The sequence below is a fragment of the Furipterus horrens genome, unplaced genomic scaffold (assembly GCF_987537825.1).
Source record: "Furipterus horrens unplaced genomic scaffold, mFurHor1.1.pri manual_scaffold_4, whole genome shotgun sequence".
In the NCBI taxonomy this organism is placed as follows: Eukaryota; Metazoa; Chordata; class Mammalia; order Chiroptera; family Furipteridae; genus Furipterus; species Furipterus horrens.
In genome coordinates this window covers 163,706,934-163,733,404 of record NW_028327174.1, presented here as the reverse complement: position 1 = coordinate 163,733,404, position 26,471 = coordinate 163,706,934, and the positions used below count along the sequence as shown (strand labels likewise).

At 43.9% G+C, this 26,471-nt stretch overlaps 1 protein-coding gene across 1 annotated transcript; it reads right to left on the bottom strand.

Annotated features, from left to right (window-relative positions):
* Positions 1-1,973: 1,973 nt before the first annotated feature.
* On the bottom strand, positions 1,974-26,142 carry LOC150013212 (phosphoserine aminotransferase). The gene is made up of 9 exons (XM_090274195.1): positions 25,985-26,142; positions 22,552-22,612; positions 19,952-20,021; positions 17,232-17,437; positions 16,272-16,444; positions 14,299-14,468; positions 8,257-8,385; positions 3,405-3,542; positions 1,974-2,781 (listed from the first exon to the last, which is right to left on the bottom strand). The coding sequence occupies exons 1-9, from the start codon at positions 26,042-26,044 to the stop codon at positions 2,676-2,678; spliced, it is 1,113 nt and encodes a 370-aa protein (XP_090130321.1). The 5' UTR covers positions 26,045-26,142; the 3' UTR covers positions 1,974-2,675.
* Between the last annotated feature and the right edge of the window lie 329 nt (positions 26,143-26,471).

Here is a 26,471-nt window from a genome sequence, read left to right as displayed (position 1 = left end):
TTGTGACATACAAAAGTCAAGGTTTTCGCTCAATGAATAGTACCTTCCAGCAATCCGTATCCAAACAACAGGGTCCTATGCTGACCATTTTCCAAAAGCTTTCACAGATTTATAAGGATGAGTCTGAGAGCCCTCCAATATTTGAAATGTACTCATTCAGCCAGATGATCATTTTAGTGGATAATTAAATTATATATTATGCTTTTGAAAATTATTTAAAAATATGTATATATGAGATTATAACTGCCTTTTACTCCAGGCTGTTTTCAAAAACTCAGGAAAACCAACATGATCCATGTAAGACTTTACATTCATTAAACAGAGCATTGTTGAGCATCACGTCAGGGCAAGGCGGGATGCCGGGAGACAGAAGCTGCTCCTTCCTTGCCGCTCTAGTGGAGAAGGCAGATAAGCAGACACCCAGTGCAATAAAGAACAGAAAGCAGGTGCTGTGATGGGACAAATGGGTCACCCATGTAAGAACAGGAAAAGAGCATCGTTCTGCGGGAGGAGACGCAAACAAGGTCAGGAGGTTGACTGGTGTCTTGAAGGAAGGTTGATCCTGATGAGTGAGGGCAAGACCTCCAGGCTAACATGTCATAGCATGGGCAAAGGTATGTCATGTCCTAAGAACCATAAATATAAGAGGCCATGATGCTACAAAGCTGCAGTTGCTGGGCTAAGTAGCCTGGAATTTGTATCAAGGAGGAGCACGAGGGGAATAGTCCAACTAGCTGCTGAAATGTTCTGGGGAGGGCCAACAACAGAACTGGCCATGGCAATAGGAATGGAAATAAATGGATATTGAAAAACTTGGGGCTGGTACAAACCACAGGGTCTTGCAACCATCATATGAAAAGAATGAGGGAAGCTCTGGCTAGTGTTGTGGGTTCAATTCCCAGTCAGGACATTTGCCTAGGTTGTGGGTTTGGTCCCTAGTCAGGCATGTGCAAAAGATTACTGTTTCTCTCTCCCATCAATGTTTCTCTTCCTCTCTCTCTCCCTCCCTTCCCTTCTCTAAAATCAATAAGCATGTCCTTGAACGAGGTTAAAAAAAAAAAGTATGAGGAAGAAGAGATTGACTATTATATGTGAACACTTAGTTGGATTCCATGGCTTTTGTCGTTTAAACGTTTACTGTGGTTATTATTCACATGCTACATTGAGCCCTTGTATATTCTTAAACATCTCTGAGATAAGTGGGGGAATTATTTCAATCCTCCTTTGATAGATGAGAAAATCAAGACTGGGGAGTTTAGCCCTCACTAGGGGAATGCAAATAACCTAAGATGAGAGATTAGTACACTCCTCATTACACAATCCAACGAAGGAATGATAGCTCAAAACTATCCCATTGGCATGTTTCTGACCCAAGGAGAACAGAATTCATGAAACTTTACAGCATCAACTCTTTTGGAAGGTGTTGTTGTTGATAATGTCCATTCCAAAAGTCAATAGAAAGCTGGCACAGTGTGCTGAATCTTTTTTTTTTTTTTTTTTAAACACATGTACTGAACTCAGGTCTTACACCTTTGGTTGAACTAAATTAAATACCCTTATCAGATGCTACTTTTAAACTCAAGTTTTCCCATCATAAGGTTTAAAACAGAAAAAAAAAGTTTAAAGAAGAACAATCTGTCTAAAAAGCAGGTAAAGAAATTCAAAGAAAAAGGTTTAGGTGTTTTAGAACTTTAATGTCCTTCACGAATTCAACATAAAATACTGACAATGGATGAACAATAGGGGAAAAGACTCTTCAGCAAGGATCTTCCAGAACTCACAGTATCACTGTGACACTGTGGTCAAACACTACGAAGAGAATAGTCAAGTGAACAAAAGGATAGAGAGTTTAAAAGACTTTTTCAGTTTAATGGCATAACTGAAAAATAAAGAACCAACCAACCTATCAACCTTCTCTTCCACCTATTGGAAGGAAAACAAAAGTGAATCAGAGAGCTTCTAAATCTTTTGAAAGGAAGGGGAGAGACAAAACCATAGAAAATATAATGCTAAAATGCACAGGTCTAGGATTCTAACAAATTCCCAAAGTCTCTACATATATCACTGAGAACTGCATCATTAGAAATGTAAGTATATAGAGATATAAACTATTTGGTATTAAAAACAGACCTTGCTATATAAAAATATGGTATGTCATTTTTATCTCTTTATGAGAGTAACAGTATAAAGATCTCCAATTGACCTAGAACTCCTAAACACTCACCACGTGATCAAGGTTGACCTGAATGAACAATTGTGGAACCCAGGAGCCCCCACTGGTGTCATTCTGGAAAGGATCAGGATTCAGCACCTAATGAACCTAATCCACCCTCAATGCTACGAGTTTAAAACATTAATATTTTGTGTAAGTCCACAGGCAAGTCTGAACACTGAGATCTAGCTAGAAAAAGTAGCAAAGACAACATAAGCTGGAATCATTAGAAAAGGTAAGGGAAGATTTTTTAACTGCTTCCAGTTCAAGTCAAAATTAAGGTGTCTGTTCCACCAGCTTTGCAGAGCTATGAATATCTTGCTGTTCTTTGAAAAACAAAAGAAAAATCTATAATAAGCATATTCCTTTGAGAAAAATACCATGGTTAAGTTTTTGAAGCCGTTAGGTTACTTTAAATTTTGGACATTGTTCAGGGGTAGAGTATATATTGGATAAGATATATTCACAGCTGATGCATCTCCAAAAATTTCTTCATGAAGGCTGCCAGCTCCTGCACATCCTCAATTGTGACAGCATTATACAGAGAGGCCCGGATGCCTCCCACAGACCTAGAACAACCAAAGAGGCTGCCATTAACAGAAGCACCTAATCAGCATCAAGGCAAACCCTCTTTCCAGTCACCCCCACGGTGGCCGGGAGCTTCAGAAATCTAACCATTAGAAAAGACTTCTTAATGCAATGAAGGTCCATCAAGCTCCCACATAACCTAGATGAAGTCAACAGGAAGCAGGGAGCTGGCAATCACTGCAGGGTAGGCGTCTCATCTCTTGTGAGGCGAGGACATGTATTTTTCACAGAGCAAGCAGAAGTAACTACTCTACCTGATGTTCAGCTGGAGCACCAGTATCTGTTCTTACAACGAACAGGCTTGTACCTGCCTCACTGGATGTGGGACAGCAACCCCTGTGCCGTAAGATCAATTTAAAAGATTTTCAAGGAAAATTTTAACCAAAGTCGCTGGAATACATGGTCTACCACGCTCTCAACAAGGGAGTCATGCTAAGGGCCCCATAAACAACAAGAGGAAGGATTATCCTTGTGACAACTGGTTTTCCCAACAAGTTACAATAACTGCTACTCTGAGCAGGGCAGGCTCTGAGATCCATCTCATTATGCATTTGAAAAACTAAACCCATTCTCTGATGAGCTTCTGGTCGGGATGTGTACTCACCTATGCCCTTTCAAGGAGATCATATTGAGCTCAAGGGCTTTATCGAGAAATCTTTTTTCTAAAGCATCATCCCCTTTGACGTTGCCAATACGGAATGGAATATTCATCTTGCTTCTATTCTGGGGCTCCACTGGACAGCTGAAAAACATGTTTATTATTACAGCAACTCCTCTGAAATGTGCAAACTTGCATTAACAAATAAACAACAACAAAAAAGTTTAAGCATTTTCTAGATGTAAACAGGAGAGTTAAAGAAAAAGATGTGACCCAGCACATTTATAATCTACTTAGGAGACTCCTCTTGCATACAGAACAATGAGACAGCATTCTCTTGTATGACTTATACCTAATTTCCATGAGCCTCCATTTCCTCATCTGAATATTGGGAATAATAGCTCCATTTCAGACTAGTTGTGACAGGTCAGTGGTACAACATGTATAAAGCTTCCCACACATGGTAGGCACACAGCAATGTAACACTTTCTCTACAAGGTTGCAGAGAAAAAAATGTTGATCCTCATAGTGGTTGAAAAGGCTTTAAAATATTGAGCAGTTTTCAAAGCACTTGTGATGCTTCATTGTCCCAAGCTGTGTGACCTTAAGCAAGTAACTAAACCTCTCTGTTGTGCCTCACTTGCCTCATCTACTGAATAGTGGAAAGGATAATGAAACCTACCTCACAAAGCTGAGGTGAGGGTTAAGTATATTTTTAGAAAAATTTTTGTGGCATATTTTTAAGTGGTCACACATTCTCTACAGCCCTCCCAGCAAGAGGTGGGGTCTAGTTCTCCACACCTTTAAAACCTGGGCTGGCCTTGTGATTTGCTTTGACTAAGAGACTGCAACAGATGTGATGCTATGCAATTTCTAAGTCTAGGCCTCAAGGGGAATGCAGCTTCTACACCTGCCCTCTTAAAACGTTGCTTCCACGTCAGTAAGCCCAAGCTAGCCTCCTAGAAAGAAGGCACCCGCAACAGGCAGAACCAACTCCCAGGCATGTGACTGAGGCCATTTTTAACCAGGTGAATCACCTGATGACTTCCGCGGAGTAAATGACTCCAGGTGAGAGCAGCAGCCGAACTGCCCAGCTGGGCCCAGCCCCACCTGCTGAACCAAGGAATCACCAGCAGAGAAATGGGCTGTTGTGTTAAGTCAGTCTTGGGGTGTTTGTGATGCAAAAATAGATAACTGACACAATTGAGAGCACTGTCTGGAACAGAGTAAATGTGATATAAACATCTGTTAAATTCAATCAATTTATCTTTTCATTCCCAGCACCTTGCACTTATACAGACTCTCAAAAGTGACCAGGGAATTTTTTATCTAGGATTTGACTTCAGTTTCTGATTTGGAAAATAGGCAGCCAAAGTTATTTTCCATCAACAACCCAAAGACACAAATGAAAGAGGAACTGACATGCTCCTCTTGAATAAAAGAAAAGTAAAATATGTAACGACCCTCTTTCTCCCTTTCGCAAGCACATCCTTAATCTTAATTGTTTTAATCTTTCATTTCTCCAGAGTGGAATTCATTAAAATTAAACAGCAAATAAAAGCAGCGTGAGGGAGCCCCCATTAAAAGTTATGCTCTCCCCCAAGGGCACATCCATAATTCCCGTTCAAGTTAATAGGTGTCAAGTGCACACCACGCAGGAGAAACGCAAGGAGGGAAACCAAATGTCTGATACTAGGCTTTGAGCCTGAATTCCCGGTCCCCCGTTCTCACAAAGTGGTAGATGTCATGGTTGGCATTTAAATTAAAAATTCAGTGGATACTCTCTTTTGATATTTTACTGCCTCAGGCTACCAGCAGGAGAGCCCAATTATAAAGGTGAAGCAGCAAAAAGCAGAGCTAATTTAGAGGGGGGTGAGCACTAAAAGGGGGAAGAAGGAAGAATCTGTATTTAGAGCTTGCCCCCCCAACCCCATTTAACCACCCGATTATGAAAATAGCTGATATCATGACAGCAATGATGCCATAAGAGCCAGAAATTAAAGATGAAAGTGGCACATAACAAATACTTACACAGTGCTCTCTGATATAAGGCTGAGGAGAGGGGAAAAAAGATTCAGGGGACTAACTGCTCCCCATCTACTGAGATGGCTGTGTAGGGAATTAAAATTCTGTGTGTGAGAGGTGCTATAGCAGCAAAGAGCTGTGGATGCAGAGCCAAGCAAGGAATGCAGCCCTGGAGAACGCAGGAAGTTTCAGAGGAGGGGGCATGGTAGTAGTTAGGACAGGAGGAAAGAAGGACAGGCGTTCTCGCAGAGAACTTGCAAAGGCGAGTGGAGCCTCAGCAGGTTCTCTGCCGGGTCTGGAGTGTGGGGTTCCTGACTGAGGCAGGAAGGCCCCGAAGGTACACTCTGGTGGGAACTGGACGGGATCCTTGAGCAGAGAGAAGCAGTCAGAGTCCTGGGATAAGAGAACATGGAAACCTGCATTTTTTTTCCTTCCCCCTCTTTCCTCCTTAGGCCTGGTCTGCACATGATGGTGGTAAGAAAGGTGACCTCAGATATGAATATGAATCCTGTCACTTGGACATCTTTTTTTTTTTTTTAATCTTCACGCAAAGATATTTTTATTGATTTTTTTTTTTTGAGAGAGAGAGAAAGGCAGGGGGTTGGGGGGAGAGCCATCAATGTGAGAGAGAAACATTGACTGGTTGCCTCCCTTATGCACCCCAACCAGGATTGAACCCGCAAACCTAAGTATGTGCGCTGACTGGGGATCAAACCTGCAACCTTTTGGTGTATGGGACAACACTCTAACCAACTGAGCCACTCAGCCAGGTCTAGACATCTTTATAATATTAAAATTAATATCTAACATAAGCACCATATCAGTAATATTCTAAGTACTTTCCATAATAACCACAAATAATAATATTAAGAACTAACTCTTAAGAAATACTCCCTATGTGCCAAACACCATTTTAGTGCTTTATACAATTAACCAGTGCAAGAGCCCATGCACTTAACCCCTATGTTATATACTCTTTATTCACATGCATCTTCACTTAATCCTCATAAGAGGTATGTACCATTATTACATCCATTATACTGATGAGTTTAAAGCAGCAAGGTCATTGGCCCACGTTCATGTGCTATCTATAGTTAGCAGTGGCAATATGAGGTTTCTAAGCTCAAGATGCTATACTGCTCACATGGGCTACTCGGGATCAGCCAGCACCATGTGGGTGGTTACCTACAAATGAACACAGGTTGCCTTAACTAGTCTCTGAGTTCCCTGCCAAGGTCACTGGCAGAGCTGGTGCGACCCCCAGGAACTACCCAGAACTGTGCTCAGTAAAGGGGCTGCCTTACCAGTCAAGGGGCACAGAATAGGGGACAAAAATGAGAAGCAAAGGTGGTGGTAAATGGCAAATTCTAATACTAGGTTATACTTGGCATTCCTATTAAAAGTGGTCCACCTCCCCTTTGGGGCCTTGTTTCCAAAGTTCAAAAGAAAAGTGAAGAATTTCCTGAAAACTCAAGTGAGTGCAGGGACAACTCATGAGCACCCTGCTGCAGACACTAAGGAAAGGCAGAGAGAAAGCCTGCTCTTGGCTTGGGTAACCGGGTCCCACGGGAATGTCATGAGCCGGGATGACATTTTCTGGGCAGGTGGCCCAGAGGGTAGATAGACGTTCCCAGAAAGAGGTTTATTCTGAAAAGGATGCAAATTCTGGGTCAAGGCTGTTTATAAGTGAATGAGACATTTTGAATGGGAAGGTGATCAGATTCCGCACAAGAGGACCCGCCTGGCACATTGGCTTTGGCAGGCGGCCTTTTGGGAAATGCCCAGGTTGGGTGCTTGGAGTTAAAGGACATTGGAAAAAAGAATCCAGGGGATGCCCAGTGTTCCTTCTACACGTGTGTGTGTCTAATTCCCTAGCTGTTTTCCAGAGGTATCACCTCCCATTCTGTGCTTATATATCCTGAGAAATATATGGAGCCAAAAGCTAATACAAAAATTGGTTTCCCCTCCACAATAGCCAGCAAGTGCTTTTATCACATTTGGGTTCCACACACTGTTTGGGAGTCAGGAAAGGTGACTTATTCTTCTATGCATCCCCGAGGCCTCGAACAAGGCTAGCGCAGAGTCAGTGCTCAAGAGGATGGACAGATAGAGGGTAAGTAGATGGGTGGGTACATGGGTGGACAGATGGATGAAGGAATGGATAGACAGGTAGCAATGGATGGATGAATGAATGAATAAATGAACAAACAGATTAAACATGTCCTCAGACCTCCCACAGACTTTCTTTCCAATCCCAGTGCAAACCATCCCTCCAGGCAGCCCAGTCTTTGGTCCCCAAACACACTGTCCTTTCTTCCCTTGATGTCTTTGTGGGGACATTTCTTGCCCTCCTAAAAATTTCTAGCATTACTTCTGCCATCTTCTCTGCCTAATTATACTCTCATCCAAGGCTCAAGCTCATCCAAAAGCCCTTCCTTCACTTTCAGCCAAGGCAGTAGCTTCCAGGTCCAGCTCCAGCCTCATTATTTAGCCCTTGGCTGTGAAATCCTAGGTAAGTTGAGAGCTTCCAGTAAGTATGTGTTTTCTCCCCTGGGGGGCATGCAGAGGAAGCAGGCAGTGGGAAAAGGGGATCACCCTGGGGGTGAAATGAGACTCGCCCAGGATGATGTCTTTAGTGTAAAAAATGTCACCCCCACTGGGAGACAGTTCACAGAGCCTGGGATTCCTAGCGTAGGGACATAAAAACACCCAGCTCACCAGCACGGCAATATCCCAGAGAAAGGTGAATGCATCCATATGCCAAAAGTCCCCGGTGCATACACATTTTAAAATTCCTAAGAGGCAAAAGGTTAAATAAAATCTGTTGACTTACACATAGAATCCTTGCGAATTATCAATGATGTCATAAATCATTTGAGATTTGATGGAGCTAAGCTTTTCCATGGCGGCTGCACCACCATTGTTCTTAATCCACTCCAGGACCAAGCCCACGACATAGATGCTGAAATAAGATTAAATAAGATTAAAACAAAAAATCCATTTAGTTCAGACTTGCAAAAGTGGAAAGACATTCAGGCAAACTGTTAAAATGTCATTGGACACAGACAAGATGAAAGGGGCCGTATGTAGACCAAGGACAAGGACAACCCAATTCTAGGCCCCAGAAAGCCATTCAGAAGAGGTTTAGACTCCTCCCTGGATGTCAAATCAGTCCCAACCTGTCTAGCCCAAGCACTCACGGAAACTTCACAACACTCAGGACACACTTCCCTACCTCCACCTACTGACATTTTGTCCCCACCACAAGCGTCCTCAGACCCCTGGCCCCATCCCACTCGTTGATCCTTCACTTCTGGAACTCCCAGAGTCCTCTGCCTATATTTCCCAGTAGAGCTTTTACCATTCGCTCGTTTGTTTTATATTTCTATGTGCAAACGGCATTCAGCTGTTCCACCCCAGAGCTGACACAGGGTCCTCCACCTGACAGGAGGCAGTGTGGCACAGTGCTCAGAGCATGGACTCAAGAGTCACAGTCCTGGATTCTAGTCCCAGCCAATTACTAACAGATTACCCAGAATCAGTCACCTCGGGAACCCAAGCCTCAGCTCTCCCATCTGGAACCAGGGAGACCCACCAACTTCTGGTGGACATGTGGCATTTTAACTGCCCTGCTCTTCCCAACTCCACCTTCCTACCCGACAGGCCAATCTAGCAGAGTCCCTTGCCTCACTGGTCCCACAGTTGGGCAGGGGACCTACTGGACCAATCAGAGCCTTCCCTGAGATTTTCTGAATTGGGAGGAGAAAGAGGCAGACATGTGTTGGTGAAACTGTGAGATATGAGGTTAAGAGCTCAGGGAACATTAGAAAGATGCTCATCAGAAAATAGGAAGCCAACATTCCAGCAGAGAGAAGCAAGATCAGAAATAGCAGACAGGATGGGATTTGTATCCTTGGTTCCAGGAGGACGCAGTGAGCCTCGGTCCTTCATGGAGCTTGAAACCAAATACTTCAATTTTCTGTCACCTGTGAGACCTCAGGGCTCTTGTGGGGACTGCAGAAGATGGGCTGGGTGAAGTGCTGGGTGCAGGGCCTGGCACGTGGCAGGTGTACCACGCAAGAGGTAGTAGTATCTTTACTATTAATTGGTCAAAATTGGGTGAAAAACACATGATGTTGAAGAGCACCGGGTGGTTTCCCCAGTGATCTTCTGAAAGCCCCTCTCTTCAAAACTCTCTAATAGCCAGAGGCTTGTCTCAGGGAAGCTCATGCACTGTCTTATCCTGGGGATGGAACACCCAGGTTTTTATACCCCCAGAAAGCAGCAGGAACAAACACCGGGCTGCACAGCAGGCCATGAGCAGAGAGTGGCCAGCACCCACAGCGTCCCCACCCTAACTCTCCAGACAGCCCTGGGAGGAATGAGAAACAGCACCCAGTGGCAGAAAGGGAAGGGAGGGCAGAGCAGAAAACAGACCCTGAGTAAATACAGCCTCAGCTATGGCTCTCTGGATAAAGCCTGAGAAAAATCAGAGAGGAAGGAGAAATAAGAGAGGACAATGAGTATTGCTGAGGTCTACTTCAGATCAGGCATCTTATGGTTGTTCTGCCTTTTATTGAACACAATAAACCTGAGGTCCGAGCTACCAGTTTCCTATCTTACAGATAAGGAAACGGAGGCTCAGAGCTTAACTTGGCTAAAGTCACCTAGCAAGGGATGATTAAGCCAGGATTCCAACGGTAGCCTGACTCCAATGCCCAAGCTCTTTTCACTAGTATCAAAGGCCTCACTGTCCCCAGGTTCTCTGGGACCCTGAGTTACTACCTCACCTTCTAGTGGGGCAGCCAGGTTGGCACCAAGCATCACAGATACAGTCGTCAAGCGCAGCTGCTACAGGGGCATCACAGCACACGTGTGCGTGTGTGGACATGAGTGTGTTCCAGACATGATGCTGCCTGCCAACCCCTCTGTTCTGTAAGACAGTCCAGAATCCCTCCAAACTGCTCTCTGCCCACCAACCACAGAAACACACCCTGCCACAAGATCCAAGCAAAGCCACCCTCATGCCCATTCTCCAACAACAGGACTTTGCAGAGGCCACACTTCGCTTTTACCTGCAGCTCTGTAATCCCAGGGTCCCCAAGCTCTTCTTTCAATAATCGCACCCAAAGCTGTGGCAAGGCCGGGACCAGGTCCCCAGTCCCAGCCAGGCCTCACCACCAGCACACTACCTTCTCGGAGTTTGTCACGCTCAGACTCGCTGTCCTTGCTCTCTGCCTAATCTTAATGCAATCTGAGCAGGCAGTGAGCAGAAAGCCCACCCATTTACACGTTGTCTGGACACAGTGCCCTTCGCCTAGGTGTCTGAAGCCTCACCAACAGGCAGTGGGCTGTCCTAGAGACCAGAAGACATCCCTGGAATGGAAGGATGTCTGGCACCTATGACTCTGCCGTAGCTTCCAGTTCATTACTAACTCATGCCTCTATCCCATACGATCCAAAATCTTCAAAATACAGGGCCCTAAAATGCTTTCACAGCTTTGCAACTTGGTCTCAATTCTCCCCGCTATCAGTGCAACACTTCTAACCGATTTATACTTTCATATCCAAAATGCCACCTGCAAACTCAGAGCATGGGTTTACCATCTAAGCCTGCCTGTTAAATGGCTACATAAATCACAGAACATCTGCTCTATGGAATACCATATAGCAATTCAAAGGGGGAAAAAAAGGCAGGCATTTGAGCAGATATGGCAACGTTCATACTTTGTTGGGTGGAAATAAAGGCATTCACAGAAGAGTGTGTATGAGAAACTTCTGTTCTTACAATTAAATACAAGGCTTAGTATATGTGCACTTGTCCAGTTAAGGTCTGTCAGGATACAAATGAAGATGTTATCTATGGTGACCCCAGCGGGCTGTGATCACTTCAGAAACCTCTGCTTCAGTAACAGGCGTTACTTGTATAAATTTTTAAAAGCAATACAAACTACTCTCTGTGCACCTGGGCTTAGAGACACATACCAAAGTCACCAGAAAACTCTTCCTGCTGTTGTAAAGATTCTAACTCTGCAGATGAGCTTCTTCAGTTGATGGTGGACAAGGTTAAGCCCATTCTGATATGAAAGGTGGCCTGAGTTAGTGCAGTTAGTTTGTTCCATATTAGTTACTCTATATTACAACTAAAATGAATGTATACTTATGAGTTCAGTTAGTCATAGTAAGTAAAAACTGTTACAGGGTTAGAAAAAAATGTAGGCACCTTTTTGCTTACCCACTAACTGGGCTTAAGGTAGGTGTCCTACTTGCTAAAGGGTTAAACAGAAGGACCAAGTGTCCTTCATTCCAACCCAATGTGCAGGGCTCAGGCAAGTATCTACAGGCCAATTATCCGGCACAATCAAACAAACCTCCCAGCACCTGTGGTGATTTGGCTCTGATTTTAAAAGAAAAAAAAATGTCTTCTTTTCAAACTCAGACTTTTTCAAGGACTTCTATGTGAAAGAAAGTTCTGGAATGTTCTGAGTGCCTTATCAGCTGGCATTCAAGGACTGGGGAGGGTGTTTTGCACAGATCTTCATGTCTCTGTGTACGGACTCTGTTTTCATGGGATGAGCCACAAATTCCTAACACTGAATGTTCAAGCACTGCAAATGAACCTACATTGTTCAAGTTAGAAATTCAGGGTCATTGCTCAGTTATACAGGCTTTTACTTTGTTCTCTTTCTCTTCTTTGAGGGTGAAAGAAAGCAAAGCAACTTTTAGGAATTGTCTTCCGGCAGAATACATTTAACCCAGTCTCTTACATCTTCTACATTGACATGATCTAATCAAATATTAACTATTCTCCCCGGGATGGCCAATTACCGCTACTCTGCTCTGTCAGGAAGGTTCTGGGGAGGCAGTTCCTTCCCTTTGCCTTTCTGTCCTCCCCATCCACCTCTAGGTGAGCAGCTGCCCAACTGGTCAAGGCCTGGGGCCATGGCTGAAGAAGGACCCAGAAAAGTCCCTGTTCTAGGACTTTCTCTGTGTCTCCAGGTAGACTCCAGACACGCTCATCTCCCATTAGACAGACTGGCCTACTTTCTCGTTGTTCCCACTGATTTCCCCCCTATTAACAAGCAGCATATTAATTTATTCATTGCATTTTTAAAAATGTGTTTCATGGTAACTCCTGGAGAAGGTGCCAGACGAGAGGCAGCTCCCCTTGCTCCTCCAGGCTGCGCTCTAATCAGAACTCACCTGCCTCCAGGCTACATTCCAGGGGAGGGGCTCTCCCTGTCTCCTTCTACCTTCCCAAAGCCTGAGGTGGCTCCTGAAAGACTCACCTGATTGAAAGCCAGCCCTGGCCCCACCTCCTAACAGGTAAGAGCCACCTCCTGCCACTGTGCAACCTGGCACCTAAGCCTCTTCTCCTGGAGCCCTGCCCTTGACGGTCCCCAGGAGTGCCTTCAGCACACAGCATGCCCAGTTCTTGCTTCCAGGCTGGCCAGTGAGCACTGTGTTTCCACTGCCTAGAACCCCAGAGGTAGGCAATAGATTCAGCAACCGCCCCCCCACCGCCCCATCCCTCACAGATATCTTAGAAACAACCCAGGTGAAGCCAAGTGGGGCTTGCAGGCAACCAGGAGACCTCACATCAGAATACCCTCTTCCCTGAGGACAGCTAGGGGACACAAAATGAGCTTCCACTTATCACAGACAAATTGGGGCAATGACAAGAGCTGAACTCCAGCAGCCACCTGCCCTCCTAAGATGATATCCTTCAATCACAAGCTGATGATTTTGCTTCCAAAGAGCACTAAGGTTCAGGGTGTACATATATGCCTGGGCTTTGGAGACAGGCTGCCTGGGCTCAAACCCCAGCTCCATGCCACTTCCTACAAGTATGGCCTCGGCTTCTTCACTTGCAAAATGAGAATAATAATAAGAGTACCTGCCTCCTAAGTTGCTTGGGAGATTAAAGAGTCATACACATAATGTATTACTATTTTACGTCATAGTTGCCCTGGAAACATTAACCCATCAATTCTGGATCTTCCCTCCCCTTCTAAGGCTCTGGGAACTCACAACAGTGGAAACAACAATACAGCTAATGCCTATAAAACACCAGATGCCAGGCACTCACTAAGTGCATTAAAATATATCTATGTCTATCTATCTATCTATCTATCTATCTATCTATCTATCTATCTATCTATCTATCTAAACACACACACACTCATTTAATCCTCACAGCAACCCAATGAGGAGGGTACTATTACTACTTCAGAAGGGACCTGCTGCACAGATAGGTTAAGTGACTTGCCCAAGGTTACACAGCTAGTTAGTAGTAAGATCTCTCAGGCAATAATTAAATTTCAGGTGTCACAAAGGTTTTCCAAAACCACCTGAATTTAGGAGTTAAAAGATCATGGGCAAGCCTGAGAGGCCTAAAATGCAGCTAACAGGACCCCTGCAGACTGGGAAGAAAACCAAGAATGTATTTGTCCCAAGAGAGTATCTTTGCTGCCAAGCAGCATGGAGCAACCTTCGCACAGGCCCAGCAGGGAAAGAAAAACAAAAAGCAGGGGAGGCCCAGCATTTGAAAGTCCTTCTCCCAATGTACACTGATTGTTTGAGGTGCAGCCACAGCACTTCCCCTACAGAGTGTTGGGGTTAATGGTGAACCACCAAGGCTAGCAAAATCAAACAGAAACAACCCCCTCCCCCCGCAAAAGGAGTAGAAAAAAGACTGATCAAACAGTGTGCAGAGGGTCATGAGGGACACATGAGCCAGACAGAGATGCTTATAATAGAGTATCTAGGCTGTTAGGTCACCAGTTCATGGAACTACACTCTACTTTAGTCACCTCTGCTTTGATGGAAAAGAGAGCCCCCCTCAATCGATCCATGAGCAGCACACCGGAGTTACCTGAAGCAGGGAGGTGTGTTGTACAAGGAATTGTTTCCAGCCTGCACTTTGTACTCCAGGACCGAGGGGCACTCTCTGAGGGCGAAGCCCAGCAGGTCATCACGGATGATCACCACCGTGACCCCGGCAGAGCCAACGTTCTTCTGCGCACCAGCAAAAATCACCCCAAACTGAAAACAAGAAAAACATGCCATGATAGGCATACTTGGTCAGTTTTCTTAAGTGTATTTAAACTTCCTAACCTCTTCCTAAAGCATGATTTTTATGATCAAGTGACTGTTCTATTCCTATTCAGGGTATATTCTCTTCTCTAAAGGAATCTCCATCTGAGACACTCGTGAATTCAGAGCCTGCAGATTAGGGTCTGCCTGGTCCTTCCCCCAGTAAGGCACTACCCCAAGTCTATCGCTGTAAAGACCTTATATATATTTATATCCACCCAGCATACCTTCCATCAACACCCAAGTTAGCCTTTAAAATAAGGAGGCTAAAATGTCCATGATAACCAAAGAAACCAGAATTTCTAATCTGCTTGTATTTGTATAAAGGGACAATCAGAAAAATGCTGATAAATAATGAGAAAAGCTGCCTGAGAGAGAAGAAACTTTAGAAAACAGATCTTTAAAGGTACTCCAGGAAATTTTGTCATGTAAGATATAGAACCCTCTCATGTCTCCCCATGAGAACCTAAGAAAAATCAGGTGGTGTCCCAAGTGGGAAGAGGGGACAGCCTGGCCCAGCAGGAGGGGAATCTGTATTTAATAGTGTTTAGAATTGACAGTGCTTGGTGACTAATGATACATACCAGGCCATAACCAAAATATACACCCAATGGAATATTTATGCAGCCGTAAAAAGGAATCAAGTTCTGACACATGCTAGCACATGGATGAAACTCAAGGGCATTCCACTGAATGAAATAAGCCAGACACAAAAGGACAAATACTGTATAACTCCACTTATTTGAGGTAACTAGAGTGGTCCTATTCATAGAGACAAAAAGTACAAATGGTGGTCACTAGGGGCTGGAGAAGGAAGGTCTAGAGAGTGTTTAACAGGTGCTGAGTTTCAGTTTGGGAAAATCAAAACTCTGAAGACGTACGGCAGTAGCGACTGTAAAACAAAGTGAATGCGAAAGAAAGAAGGAACTCCTGCCATTTGCAACAACATGGATGGAACTAGAGAGAATTACGCTTAGTGAAATAAGCCAGGCAAAGAAAGCAAAATACCATATGATATCACCTAATACAGGAAACTAAAGAACAACACAAACAAAGGAACTAAATAGAACAAAGAGCAGAATAGCAGTCAATAGTGGGGAGGGGAGAGGGAGAGAAGTGGGATAAGTAAGAGAAGGGTTTAGTCAAAGAACCTGCATAAAAGACTCATGGACATGGACAATGAGGAGGGATATGATTGCGGGAGAGGGGGTGGGTTGGGTGGGGGAGAGAAATTGGGGAAAAGGGGACAACTGTAATTGAAAAACCAAAATAAAAAAATAAAAAAAAACAAAGTGAATGCGCTTAAAATGCACAGGGCTGAGAACACCCACACTCAGACATCTGACAATCCGCAGTAAACAAGTGACTGCCGGCCTGCTCACTGAGAGCGACTCTGGCCTCGGGGCCTCTGGTGGCCCAAGGTGCCCCAGCCTTTCTTTGTTCTAGTATACTGGAGATTAATGTTGACCGAAAATTTTATACAAAAGCTACTCCATATCACTGGCTATTTTTTTGTAATTGACTATGAAAATGAAACAATCTAAATAAACTTCAATATACTTTATACATAATGTATTGAAATGAAATTCTGTACATATCTTCTATATAACTTTGAATAACTTTCTTTGGTATGATAAACTATACAGCAGTCTATCATGCTTGAGAGCATGAGTTTATTCATGACCGATCAACCATGTGTTATAATGTTCTTATAGAAACCAGCACACTGGAGTTCCCTCTTTTACACTCTACCTTGGAAACGTCCACTGGCTTGGATAGGAAGTTTGAGGACATGTCACAAACCAGCACTGCTCCCTTGACGTCGGGGATAAAGTGAAACTCCACGCCGTGCACGGTCTCATTGGCGCAGTAATACACATAGGAGGCCTCGGGGTTAAGCGTCCAGGTGCCTGGGTCTGGAATTTCTATCACAGAAGACAGTTGAAGATACTGCACTTTGACTCCCTTCTTTCCTTATGTAGATGGAGTAAACCAGGAATAACACCCCCCGCCTAGCAGTGAAAGACTGATTCCAAAGCACTCATGAGTAAAAGCACCCTATCCATCTTGCATTTATAGTCATTGCTCCATCCTAAAAGGATGACCAATCTCATCCTGCTGACTATTAAGTCTTCAGACATGGCGGGGTGAGTTTTGGGGTTCTTTTCTTGTCAACCTATGTCTCCTGATGCTCCAATATTTTCCTCTTGTGGTTCCAGTGGAATCAATTCCACATGAAGCTGCAAAGGTAGAATATGACTCAGGCGCCATCACATGACCGATGTGGAATGGGACACATGACACATGAGACTGTTACTGGAATGCTCGAGCACAGGTACTGGAAGTTGGGAGAATTTAAGGTCAAAAGAGGCTGCAACCACCTTCTAAAACTGAGGGGGCAGCTTTCCTGACTGTGGAGCCACCACAGAAGACAGTGAGAGATACCAGGACCTGGAATTAGTGTTGGGGCCCTTGTTCAAACCATACCTAAACCCAAACCAGACCCTAGGCTTTTCAGCTAAGAGAGTTTATGAATGCACTTTCTGCAGCAGCCACTTAGGAGTCTTAACTAGTACAGCCATCCAATCTAAATGGTATCGAACTAACTACTGACGAGAAGGAACAAAAAATAAAACAGGAGTAACTGGACATCTGACAAGGGACCACATGACAATCAACATTACACCGTCCACCTCAGCTCCCAGCACTTACTTGTATAACTCCCAAGTTTAGGGTGGACGATATTCACAGTCCCAAACTTCTTGGCCTCTTCTGCAGCTTTAGCTGACCAAGCTCCTGTCACCACATAGTCAGCACACCTTCCTGCTTTCAGTCCAATCAGGTTTAAGGGGACAGCACTGAACTGGCCAGACCCACCTCCTTGCACAAAAATCACCTTGTAGTTGTCTGGAACAGCTCTGGGCAGAAGCACAGGAGATAGTAACTACAGACTCACAGGGTCCAAGATAGAGCATGAGTGATTCCCTATGAGCACTTTACCTTGGATAGATATACCACAAGAAATATGGGAGATTACTACTACCACTTTGCCTTCTCTAATCTAGTCATTTATCTATTCACTTCTTGGACAACTATTTATTGGCCCTGGGGTGGAAACCTATGGTTACTGTTTGTGGACAGAAGCTAGTAACACCCTGCTGCTCCTTTAGGTTATCATCCCACTGCCATTTTCAGTCCATACAGTTCAAGGGTGACCATCCCCAACTCTGGGGGATGAGCACGTGACCCAAGTTGGCCAATGGGGTTTGGTTCTGAAACTGTTGATCAAACTTCTGGTAAAGAAAAGCTGTTTCTATTGAGGGAAATAATTAACTTGTAGATGGTCAATGGTGGCCATCTGATAAAACTACCACATAAAAAAGCAGGGCCAGGAGATGGAAAAAAGACCTTCCTGACATCATCTGAGCTCCTAAGTTGGACTTTTCCATCATGCAAGGTAATACATTCCACTTTTTTTCCAGATACAAACAAAAGTGTATTTAGAAAGTCACAGATATAGAAAGAGTGATGCAGATGGGCTGCATGGGCTCAGGAAACAAGTTATAGAGGCAAAAAGGGGGTCTGTGGAGCTTAGGACAAAGAAAGCAAAGAGAATGCACCTGAGGAAAGGAGAGGAGGGAAGGGCATGGGTGAGTGCGAGACAGTCAATGCATTCCTTTCTTTGGTTAGGCCAGAAGTTGGGCTTCTCTGTCCCTTGCAACCAAAAGCGCTAAAAGTATTTATGTGTTTGCTGGTCCATGCTATAGAACAAGTGGAGAAGGACCTTTGCTCATGCTTCAGATCTAATCACATAATTAGGCACCCAATACACATGGAGATTAAGAGTGACATTTTTGACTCCAGTATGGAAAATAAACATGACAGTTTGGTGACAACGGGTGGTATGATAAGGCCAGCTCCAGAAGGACTAGGCAGTGGACTCTGGACCCGAGCCCTTGAGCAAGGTCGGAGCTTAGGAACAGGCAGACAGAAGGCAGTTGACGGAGCCCAGCCAAGGCATAAGTACCAAAGGGCAGGGCAGTGTGAGAGGGTCTTGGGAAATAGGTGGTGTGCAAATAGCCAGTTCTGAGCCGTGCCTGCCTATATGCGTGCTCAGTAGAATAGCAAAGCATGCAGGTAGGCCTTAGAAGGCTCTGCCCATGGTTTTCAGCAGCCGGAGCACTGGCAGCCCAAGGCAAGGTTCCAGGATTATGTTATTCAGATGCAGGGCAGTTAACAAGGCCAAGAATTGGATGGAAGGACACTAGACAGAGGCCTAGGTTACAGGGGTACAAGGCAGGAACTTGGTTAGGAGACAAGGGGATGGGTCTATAAATTGAACTGGGAGTCCAGTCTGAAGAGGCTCACAGCCATGTGGGTCAAATGTCACACAGGGCCAAGGTTCCAAGTACTCCCTCTGTGGAGAAGACTGTTCTGTGAATGTGACATGTGACCCCACAGGAAGGCCTGGCATTTGAGGCCAAGCAGATGATCACCAGTTGTGAACACTCACATAGCAATGGGTTCCTGCTGCTCCTCACAAAAATGGCACCATGCCCCACCCCCATCTGAAGTATTTATCAAGGCAGTTTATAAGGAAAGTAATGAAACAGTACAATTCCAATTCCATTAATGAAATAATGCAAGGATGAACCCAAAAATGTTAACAATGATTACCCCTGGCTGGTGGGCTTATAGATAATTCCAGTTTAATTTGTGAGCTTGTTTTTTCTAAACTTTCTATCTTGAAAGTGCACTAATTTTGTGAGCAGAGAAAAAAAGTGTGTGTTCCCAAGGTTACTATATTCATTTATGTGAATATATTGATATTATAAAACCTCTCCTTTAAATAGCAATGTATTTAAGAATAAGGTTTCCTCTGGATAAGAAAAGCAGTACAGATAACTATACTGTTGGAGCAGCAGCTCCTGGAGTTCAAAACTTAAAATAACCCAAAGAGCCTATTAAAAATGAAGTTACTATAGAGGTTCTAACAGCAGGTCTGGGTAGGGCTCAGCATTTGAATTTTTAATACTTCCCCTCAACCAGGTAATTCTGACAGGTTGTATGAGGCCCACACTTCCAGAACCAGTAAACAACATTGTAGTTAATAATGCTGACAAAGATGATCATTTCGTTGTCACTTAAATCCCTTTTAGGCTAGTTGAACTTCTAAGCTGCTGAAAAATCTTTCCTAGATATAATGATTTCAAATCTTTGGAAATACTACATAAAATAAAAACACACAAATGGAGGATGGTAACAAGTAAAAAGCACTATGTACTAATTTAGTGAATTTGAGAGAACTTAATAAGACTATTTTTACTTGTAGAATATTCTAAACAGCAGAGTATAGAAAATAATGTGACACCCAAGTATACATATTAATAAGCAAAAGTAATGCAGTTTGATCTTTAAAATTATAAACTTACAGCAGTTCCCGCACAAGATTCTCTGTGTTGTTAAGAATCTTAGCAAAATCTGATGACCTGTGGCTCATTTCTGTGGAAGGTAAGATAAACAACAAAATAAGTACCAGTTCAAAATCAAATAAACACAAGTAACTTCAGAAAGAATAATAAAATTTGCTAGTAAAAGAATAAGTAGCAATTTCAGTTATTTTGCATTCAAATTGTAGGCCAAGTCTCACTTCATTTAGGGGAAAATCCAAACTGATTTTCAAATTGCAAGCATTTTAGCCTTCCGAGGTCTGTCCAGAAAAAGTCCAGCCATTATTAATATAATGAGAATGGTTTGCGCAACATTGATGTAACCTGGCAGCCAAGGACAGTAGACTGGAATGTGTACACCTAAACAATGACGACTTCACTGTACTAGTCAGTGGGGGCAGTAGACACCATTGGGTGACATGTATACTGTGTGGCCATCACATTCAAAATGATTTAGCGGGTAAAGCAACAAATCTGCATTAAATTTTGCATTAAGTTTGAACATTCCTCCATGGAAAATTTTTGAATGATTCAGAAGGCTTTCAGGGATGATGTAATGAGTGCAGCACAAATGAAACTGTGGCACAAGTGCTTCAAAGATGGTCGAGAATCTATTGAAAGTGATCCACGTTCTGGAAGGCCTACAACAAGCAGAACACCTAAGAATGTTGAATGTATATGAGCTGCAAACAACAAAGATCAGCAACCAACAGTGCGAGAACTAGAAGGTGATCTGGGGATTTCAAAAACTACTGTGTCTGAGATTTTGATCCAGGGTCTTGGCATGAAATGTGTCGACAAAATCTGTTCCACGGCTTTTGCTACCAGAGCAGAAGTAACATTGTGCTGTAGTTGCTAAGAACTTGATTTAAACCCCTACCAATGAACCGGATTTCCTCAAGAAGTTCATAACCAGAGGTGAATCATGGGTCCATGGCTATCATCTGGAAACGAAGGCCCAGACATCCCAATGGAATGTACCTGGTTCTCCATGCCTGAAGAAGGCGCGGCAAGATCAAGTCAATGTTAATTGTGTTTCTTCATTGGGAAGGTGTTGTCCATCGTGAGTACGCCCCTCCAGGCCAAACAATAAATAAGGAGCACTACCTCAATGTTCTTCATCAGCTGAGAGATGCCATCCGACGAATACAGCCACAGCTATGGGCAACTGGTGTTTGGCAGCTTCATCATGATAATGTCCCCACTCATGCATCATGTCTCATGCAGAGATTTTTGGATATACATCAAATCATCCAGATGACTCAGCCCCCCTACAGCCCAGATTTGGTGCCCTGTGACTTCAGGCTTTTCCCAAAACTAAAATCTCCTATGAAAGGGAAGAAATTTCAGACCATTAATGAGATTCAGAAAAATATGACGGGGCACCTGACAGCGATTCCAACAAAGGATTTTGCACAGTGTGTTGAACAGTGGAAGAGACGCTGGGAGAACGGTGTGAGGTCCCATGGTGCCTACTTTGAAGGAGACTGAGGTGTCATTGTCCTATGTACAATCTTTCTTGTATCTTGTATCTTCTTCAGTAAATACCTTTATATTTTCATATCACATGGCTGGATACCTCTGGACAGACCTCGGATATCACAGCAGAATGACTTTTTTTAGTAGCAGTTTCAATCTCTGTGATTTCTCACCTTCTTTCTCTTAAAAATGAACATATATGCAATGTTTGTCCTTTGGGACAGCAGGACAAAAGTCTACACTATGCTCTCACCTCATAGACACCTAAGTACATGTCCCAAACCCACAGGAACAATATTTTATAGCAATGAGCATACAGTTAACCCTGTGGTCTCTTAATTCTATGCAGCCTTTGGAACTACAAAACAGAAAAAGAAAGAAAAATTAAATAAAAGAAAATAATTTTAGAACTCAAAGGTCCTCTTCCTCAATCATATAAAGGAGAGAAACTTCATGAAATTATTAACTGAAAAAAATCTACATAAAAGCTTGTGTACTTCTAAATTTTTAATCAGTTCATTTTTAAGTGTAGTAAAAACTAAGTGGATATGAGGCAATATTATAAATGTTTGGGATACTGATATGCAAATGTATAGTAAGAACTTATTTTTAATCCTCACCTGAGGATATGTTTATTGATTTTAGAGAGAGAGGAAGGGAGAGAGGGAGGGAGAGAGAGAAACATTGATATGAGAGAGGAATTATCAGTCGGTTCCTGCACATATGCACCTGGACCAGGGATCAAAACCACTATGTAGGTATGTGTCCTGACCGGGGATTGAACTTGTAAACTTTTTGGTCTGTGGGACAATGCTCCAACCAACTGGGTTACCTGGCCAGGGCTATAATAACAACTTTCTGATCTCAGATCCTATAAATAGCAAAACCAATTAGGAAATGCTGAGATGCATTAAATTTCACTAACATTTATGTTTATGTTGACTGCAAAATTGCTTCCATAAATGTGCAACTAAAATTATTAAAATTTAAAAATACATCTAGAAAGGCCTATAGAAAGACCCTGTAGAAATTACAGGTTTAATGCGTTTAAATTAGTTCCCTTTGAAACCTGGACATTCACAGAATCCAAAAGTAAATCTTACCAAGAACACTAATCCCAATGCTTTTGTAGTCTAATAATTCTTTTTGTATCTCTAACAATACCTAGAAAAAAATAAAAGAAAATAGGTGATTTGAGTATTCTGTGCATAGCTCTCCTTCTGGACACACAAACCTGGGGATGTGGAAGGGCAAGGGTAGGGGCCTACCCATAGAACCTGTGAGATCTGGAAGCTTCTGTCCCCTCCCACAGCCAATCCCCTTCCTCCCAGACTGCCCAGAAGATGCAATTTTCACAAAAGTTGAGTGTGAAATTACCATACATAATTGATGCTAGGACAGTTTTTCCAAAGGCATGAATTAACTTAGATATTTTTTTAAAATAACTTGAATTTAAAAGAAAATGAGCAAGTATACAATTTTTCTAATGGCAACTCTTTAAATGTCAAGATAAAACCATTGTGAAAAACTAGAATATGTCCCCTCCACAATCTCATGTGCCACTGTCTTAAAGCAAAAGTACAAAATGCATATAGTTCTGAGTTCAGGAAACAACAACAGAAAAATCAGCTTGGCCCCAAATTAAACAGGTAACTTGATTATCCATACTTTTGGTGTCCGTGCTGGACTGGGCTGGGTGGGGTGGGCATGAATTGGGAAGCACCCGCTGTGAATCAGGACTCCTGCAGGAGTGACTGATGTACTGATCTTTGGTCTCCACACCTGAGCCATGAGGGTGATGTTCTTGTCTCTAATTTGCCCAGGAGAAATCTCAGCTGAGGTTCCAGATGGTGACTTAGCTATACGCACTGGCCAGCCCCTTGGCCTGCCTTGTAGGATCACTGCAGTCCCATATCCCTGTTCTACCTCACAGGGGCAAAAGAGAAAGCAGGATCCAGTTCAGGGCTAATTCCAGTGCCAGGAAAGGGAGAGGGGAGGAGTGTGAGGGCCACAGTTAAATCTCTCCTAAATCTCTCCGAGGTAGGGAGGAGATCCATTGTTTTTGTTTCCCAAAGGCAAGTAAAATGCTAAGGATAGCAAGCCCTCATTGGAGATGCAAGCTGATGTGTTTATGAGTGAAATGACTGATACCTGCATTGGCTTTAACATAATCCTGGGGAAGGAGAGGAGAAAGATGGTGTGTGTGTGCCTGCGCGCGCACGTGTGGCAGGGGAAGGGGAGTTGTTGAAACAAGATGGAAAAACATCCACAGTTGTTAAATCCCAGAGACGGCCAATGGATGGTTTTATATTATTCAACTCTACTTCTGTGTATATGAGAATGCCACAAAGTAAAAAGAGAGGAAGAAAAGCTAAAAAACATGTGCACAGAATAGGCGAGGAAAGATCTCTGTAGAAGAATCCAGCCATCCAAGATGGTTTCCTAAAAGATACAGTCTAAGGAAGGCATCACAAAACCAACACAAGTGGATTACGTCTTATATGAAGAAACAACATTTGAAGAATAAAGATTAGACAAAAAAGGTCCCATTGAAAAGGGGGTTCAAGAATTTGTCATTGTTTTGCAAACTGTTGGATGCTTATTAGCACTGGTTGATCAAATAAACCTGAGTGAATCCTTACCTTCAGTAAAAAGAAACACCCATCTGCGATAGACTCATCTTTGAACTTCTGTTTAAGACTGTATTTCTCTTATAGATAGTATTCTCTGAAGACATCTCTAAGCTTATACCCAAAACCATTACAAAGAGTTTTAAGACTACCACCCATAAGGCACAGCCCTCATAATCCAGTGGAATTTCTTTTTTTCAAACTGCAGAAGGCTTTTGTGGGTCACAAAGAATTTTTTAAGTGAAACTGAACAGACTAGAGCAGACTAGAATACAAATTGTGTATGTCATAGTTAATTAGGTTATTTCATAAGGTTTTGTTTTAGTTATAATTACATGCATGTACTTGGTCATTTTGTAAAATATATCTATTTTCCACTGTGTTTACAGCCAAAGTTTGAGAAGCTTCTCTAGTTGTTTTACTTCAATTAAATCAAGTTACGCGCAAAGCAACATCTGTTCCCCAGGTTACAGGGCACATTGAGGGCAAAAATCCTCCCCAGAAAATAAATGATAAACAAATAACTGTATTACTGATGACAACTGTCATTATGTCAAATGCATAACAAAGTATACAGGGAACAACAATCTGAACCCAAAAGAAGAGGGGAAAACGGTGAAGAGAGTACAGGAAACATTTCCACAGCTCTAGCAGAGAATCTCACCTAAAACGGACTGCAAAAGCAGAGGGGGGAAAATGTCTTATTCTCTCAGCTACTGTGAGCGCTATCCCTAAAAAAGTGAAATGTCCTTTCCCTTCTAAAATTGTAAGGTTCTCTGTATTTACAATACAGAGGCGTCTCTGTCCCAGGGAGATTTCTACACTGTTCAACAAAAGATAATTGTAAAGTGCCTGGCGGTGCCTCATGTTGCTACAACATATTATCAGAATCATCTTGGTTAGAAAAATAAAAATCTAACAGCAGCTGCGGCAGTTTGTCGAAGTATTCAAGGCACATCAGAGGCTTTGCCTTCTTCACAGCTGCGACGGGTTGGGGCTGGGTGAGCCAAGGCCCTGGAACCTGGCTGGGGGTTGGGAAGGCACGGAAAGAGTGCCACTTGCACTAGAAAGGTCTGGTTGTGGCCCGGGAGGTGGGGGGGAAGGAGTAGGTTTCAATCATTCTTTTGGCTCCAGAACAAAGTGAAGGGAACTAGGCTAGCAGCTCAAAGACTACCAGAGTATAAATGCTCTTATGCCTGTGGGGGACAAGCCGATTTAAAAACAAAACAAAACAAAAAACATACGCGCAAAACAGAGCTGAGAAAAGGGGTTTAGGGAAGGGTAGGGTCTGGGAGAGGACGAGGGACTGGAAGACTTTCAAATTTACTCTACATTTCTGAAAAGCAATGTTCCCAAGTGCTGGCTAACCAAACACTGTTTACGGGGCGGGAGTGAGGGGAATGGGGCGGCGGGGCATGTGTAGCCCTCCAGTTTGCAATCCCTTCCAGTTAACGCGACCCCCGTTCGCCATTCATTCAGTGTCCATTCATGCACCCACTCAATACTGGCTTGCCGCACTAGCGAGGTCAACGCAGAATGAGGGGCTTTCTTTTCTCTTTTCCGTGGCGCCCACGCCGGAGCCTGAGAAAGTAGTCTGCAGGAGTCTCCAGGTGTGCTACAGCGACTGCCAGCTACGCTCCAGAGAGCAGCTGCACAGGCATGCTTTCTGAGCTTCCTCTCCCAACTGCCTTTCTCCAGAAGCACCCATGCGAGAGATCCTGAACTGGGTGCACGCTGGCGGAGGACGATCGGGGGACTAGGAGCAGGAATGGGGATCCCAGCACCCAGAGCGGGGATGCACGGCTACTCGCGCAGTATGCTCAGCTTCCCGAGCAGAGATGCACAGCCACTTGCGCGCGCGTTCACGCTGGGACTGCACTTTCGGCGCGTGGTCGCTGGGACTTACCGAGCGCGGCAGCTTGGCGGGCCCGGGCCCGAAATTGACCACCTGCCGTGGAGTGTCCATGCTGCTGCGGCGCAGGCGGCGAGTCAGCTGGAAAGAACCGAACGCGTGAGCTGTGCGAATGTGTCACCAGTGCCTACCCTCTGTCTTCTTCCAGTGCCTGGCCGGCGCCCCAATTGGCCTGCACAGTAGCAGGTCCTGCTCTGATTGGTCCTCTCAATGGGGCTCGCGTCCCCATTGGTCGTATTCACTAGCAGAAGCCGGAAGCCGTTGCTCTCCCTCGGGTTTACTGTTTCAACCCTTTCTTGCATCAATGCAAGGCGTGCGGGAGATTGCACCAGCCAGCCAGCTCGGCTGCGCTCCAGCCCATGGATCACAGGCGGAGGGAAAAGGCTACCCTGCCAACTTGAATTCGTGCTTCTGTGCCCTGGATCAGGCCCGTTCCAGTCCTCCAACTCTAACCCCAGACCCTCTCTATTGGCGGTAGGAG

Excerpts from the sequence above, each read along its gene's own strand:
- LOC150013212 (XM_090274195.1), bottom strand. The coding sequence starts at position 26,044 with ATGGACACTCCACGGCAGGTGGTCAATTTCGGGCCCGGGCCCGCCAAG. Across the intron at positions 17,438-19,951 it reads AATCTTGTGCGGGAACTGCT|AGCTGTTCCAGACAACTACA; the intron begins GTAAGTTTATAA and ends GCTTCTGCCCAG. Across the intron at positions 8,386-14,298 it reads AACACACCTCCCTGCTTCAG|CATCTATGTCGTGGGCTTGG; the intron begins GTAACTCCGGTG and ends ATCTTATTTCAG.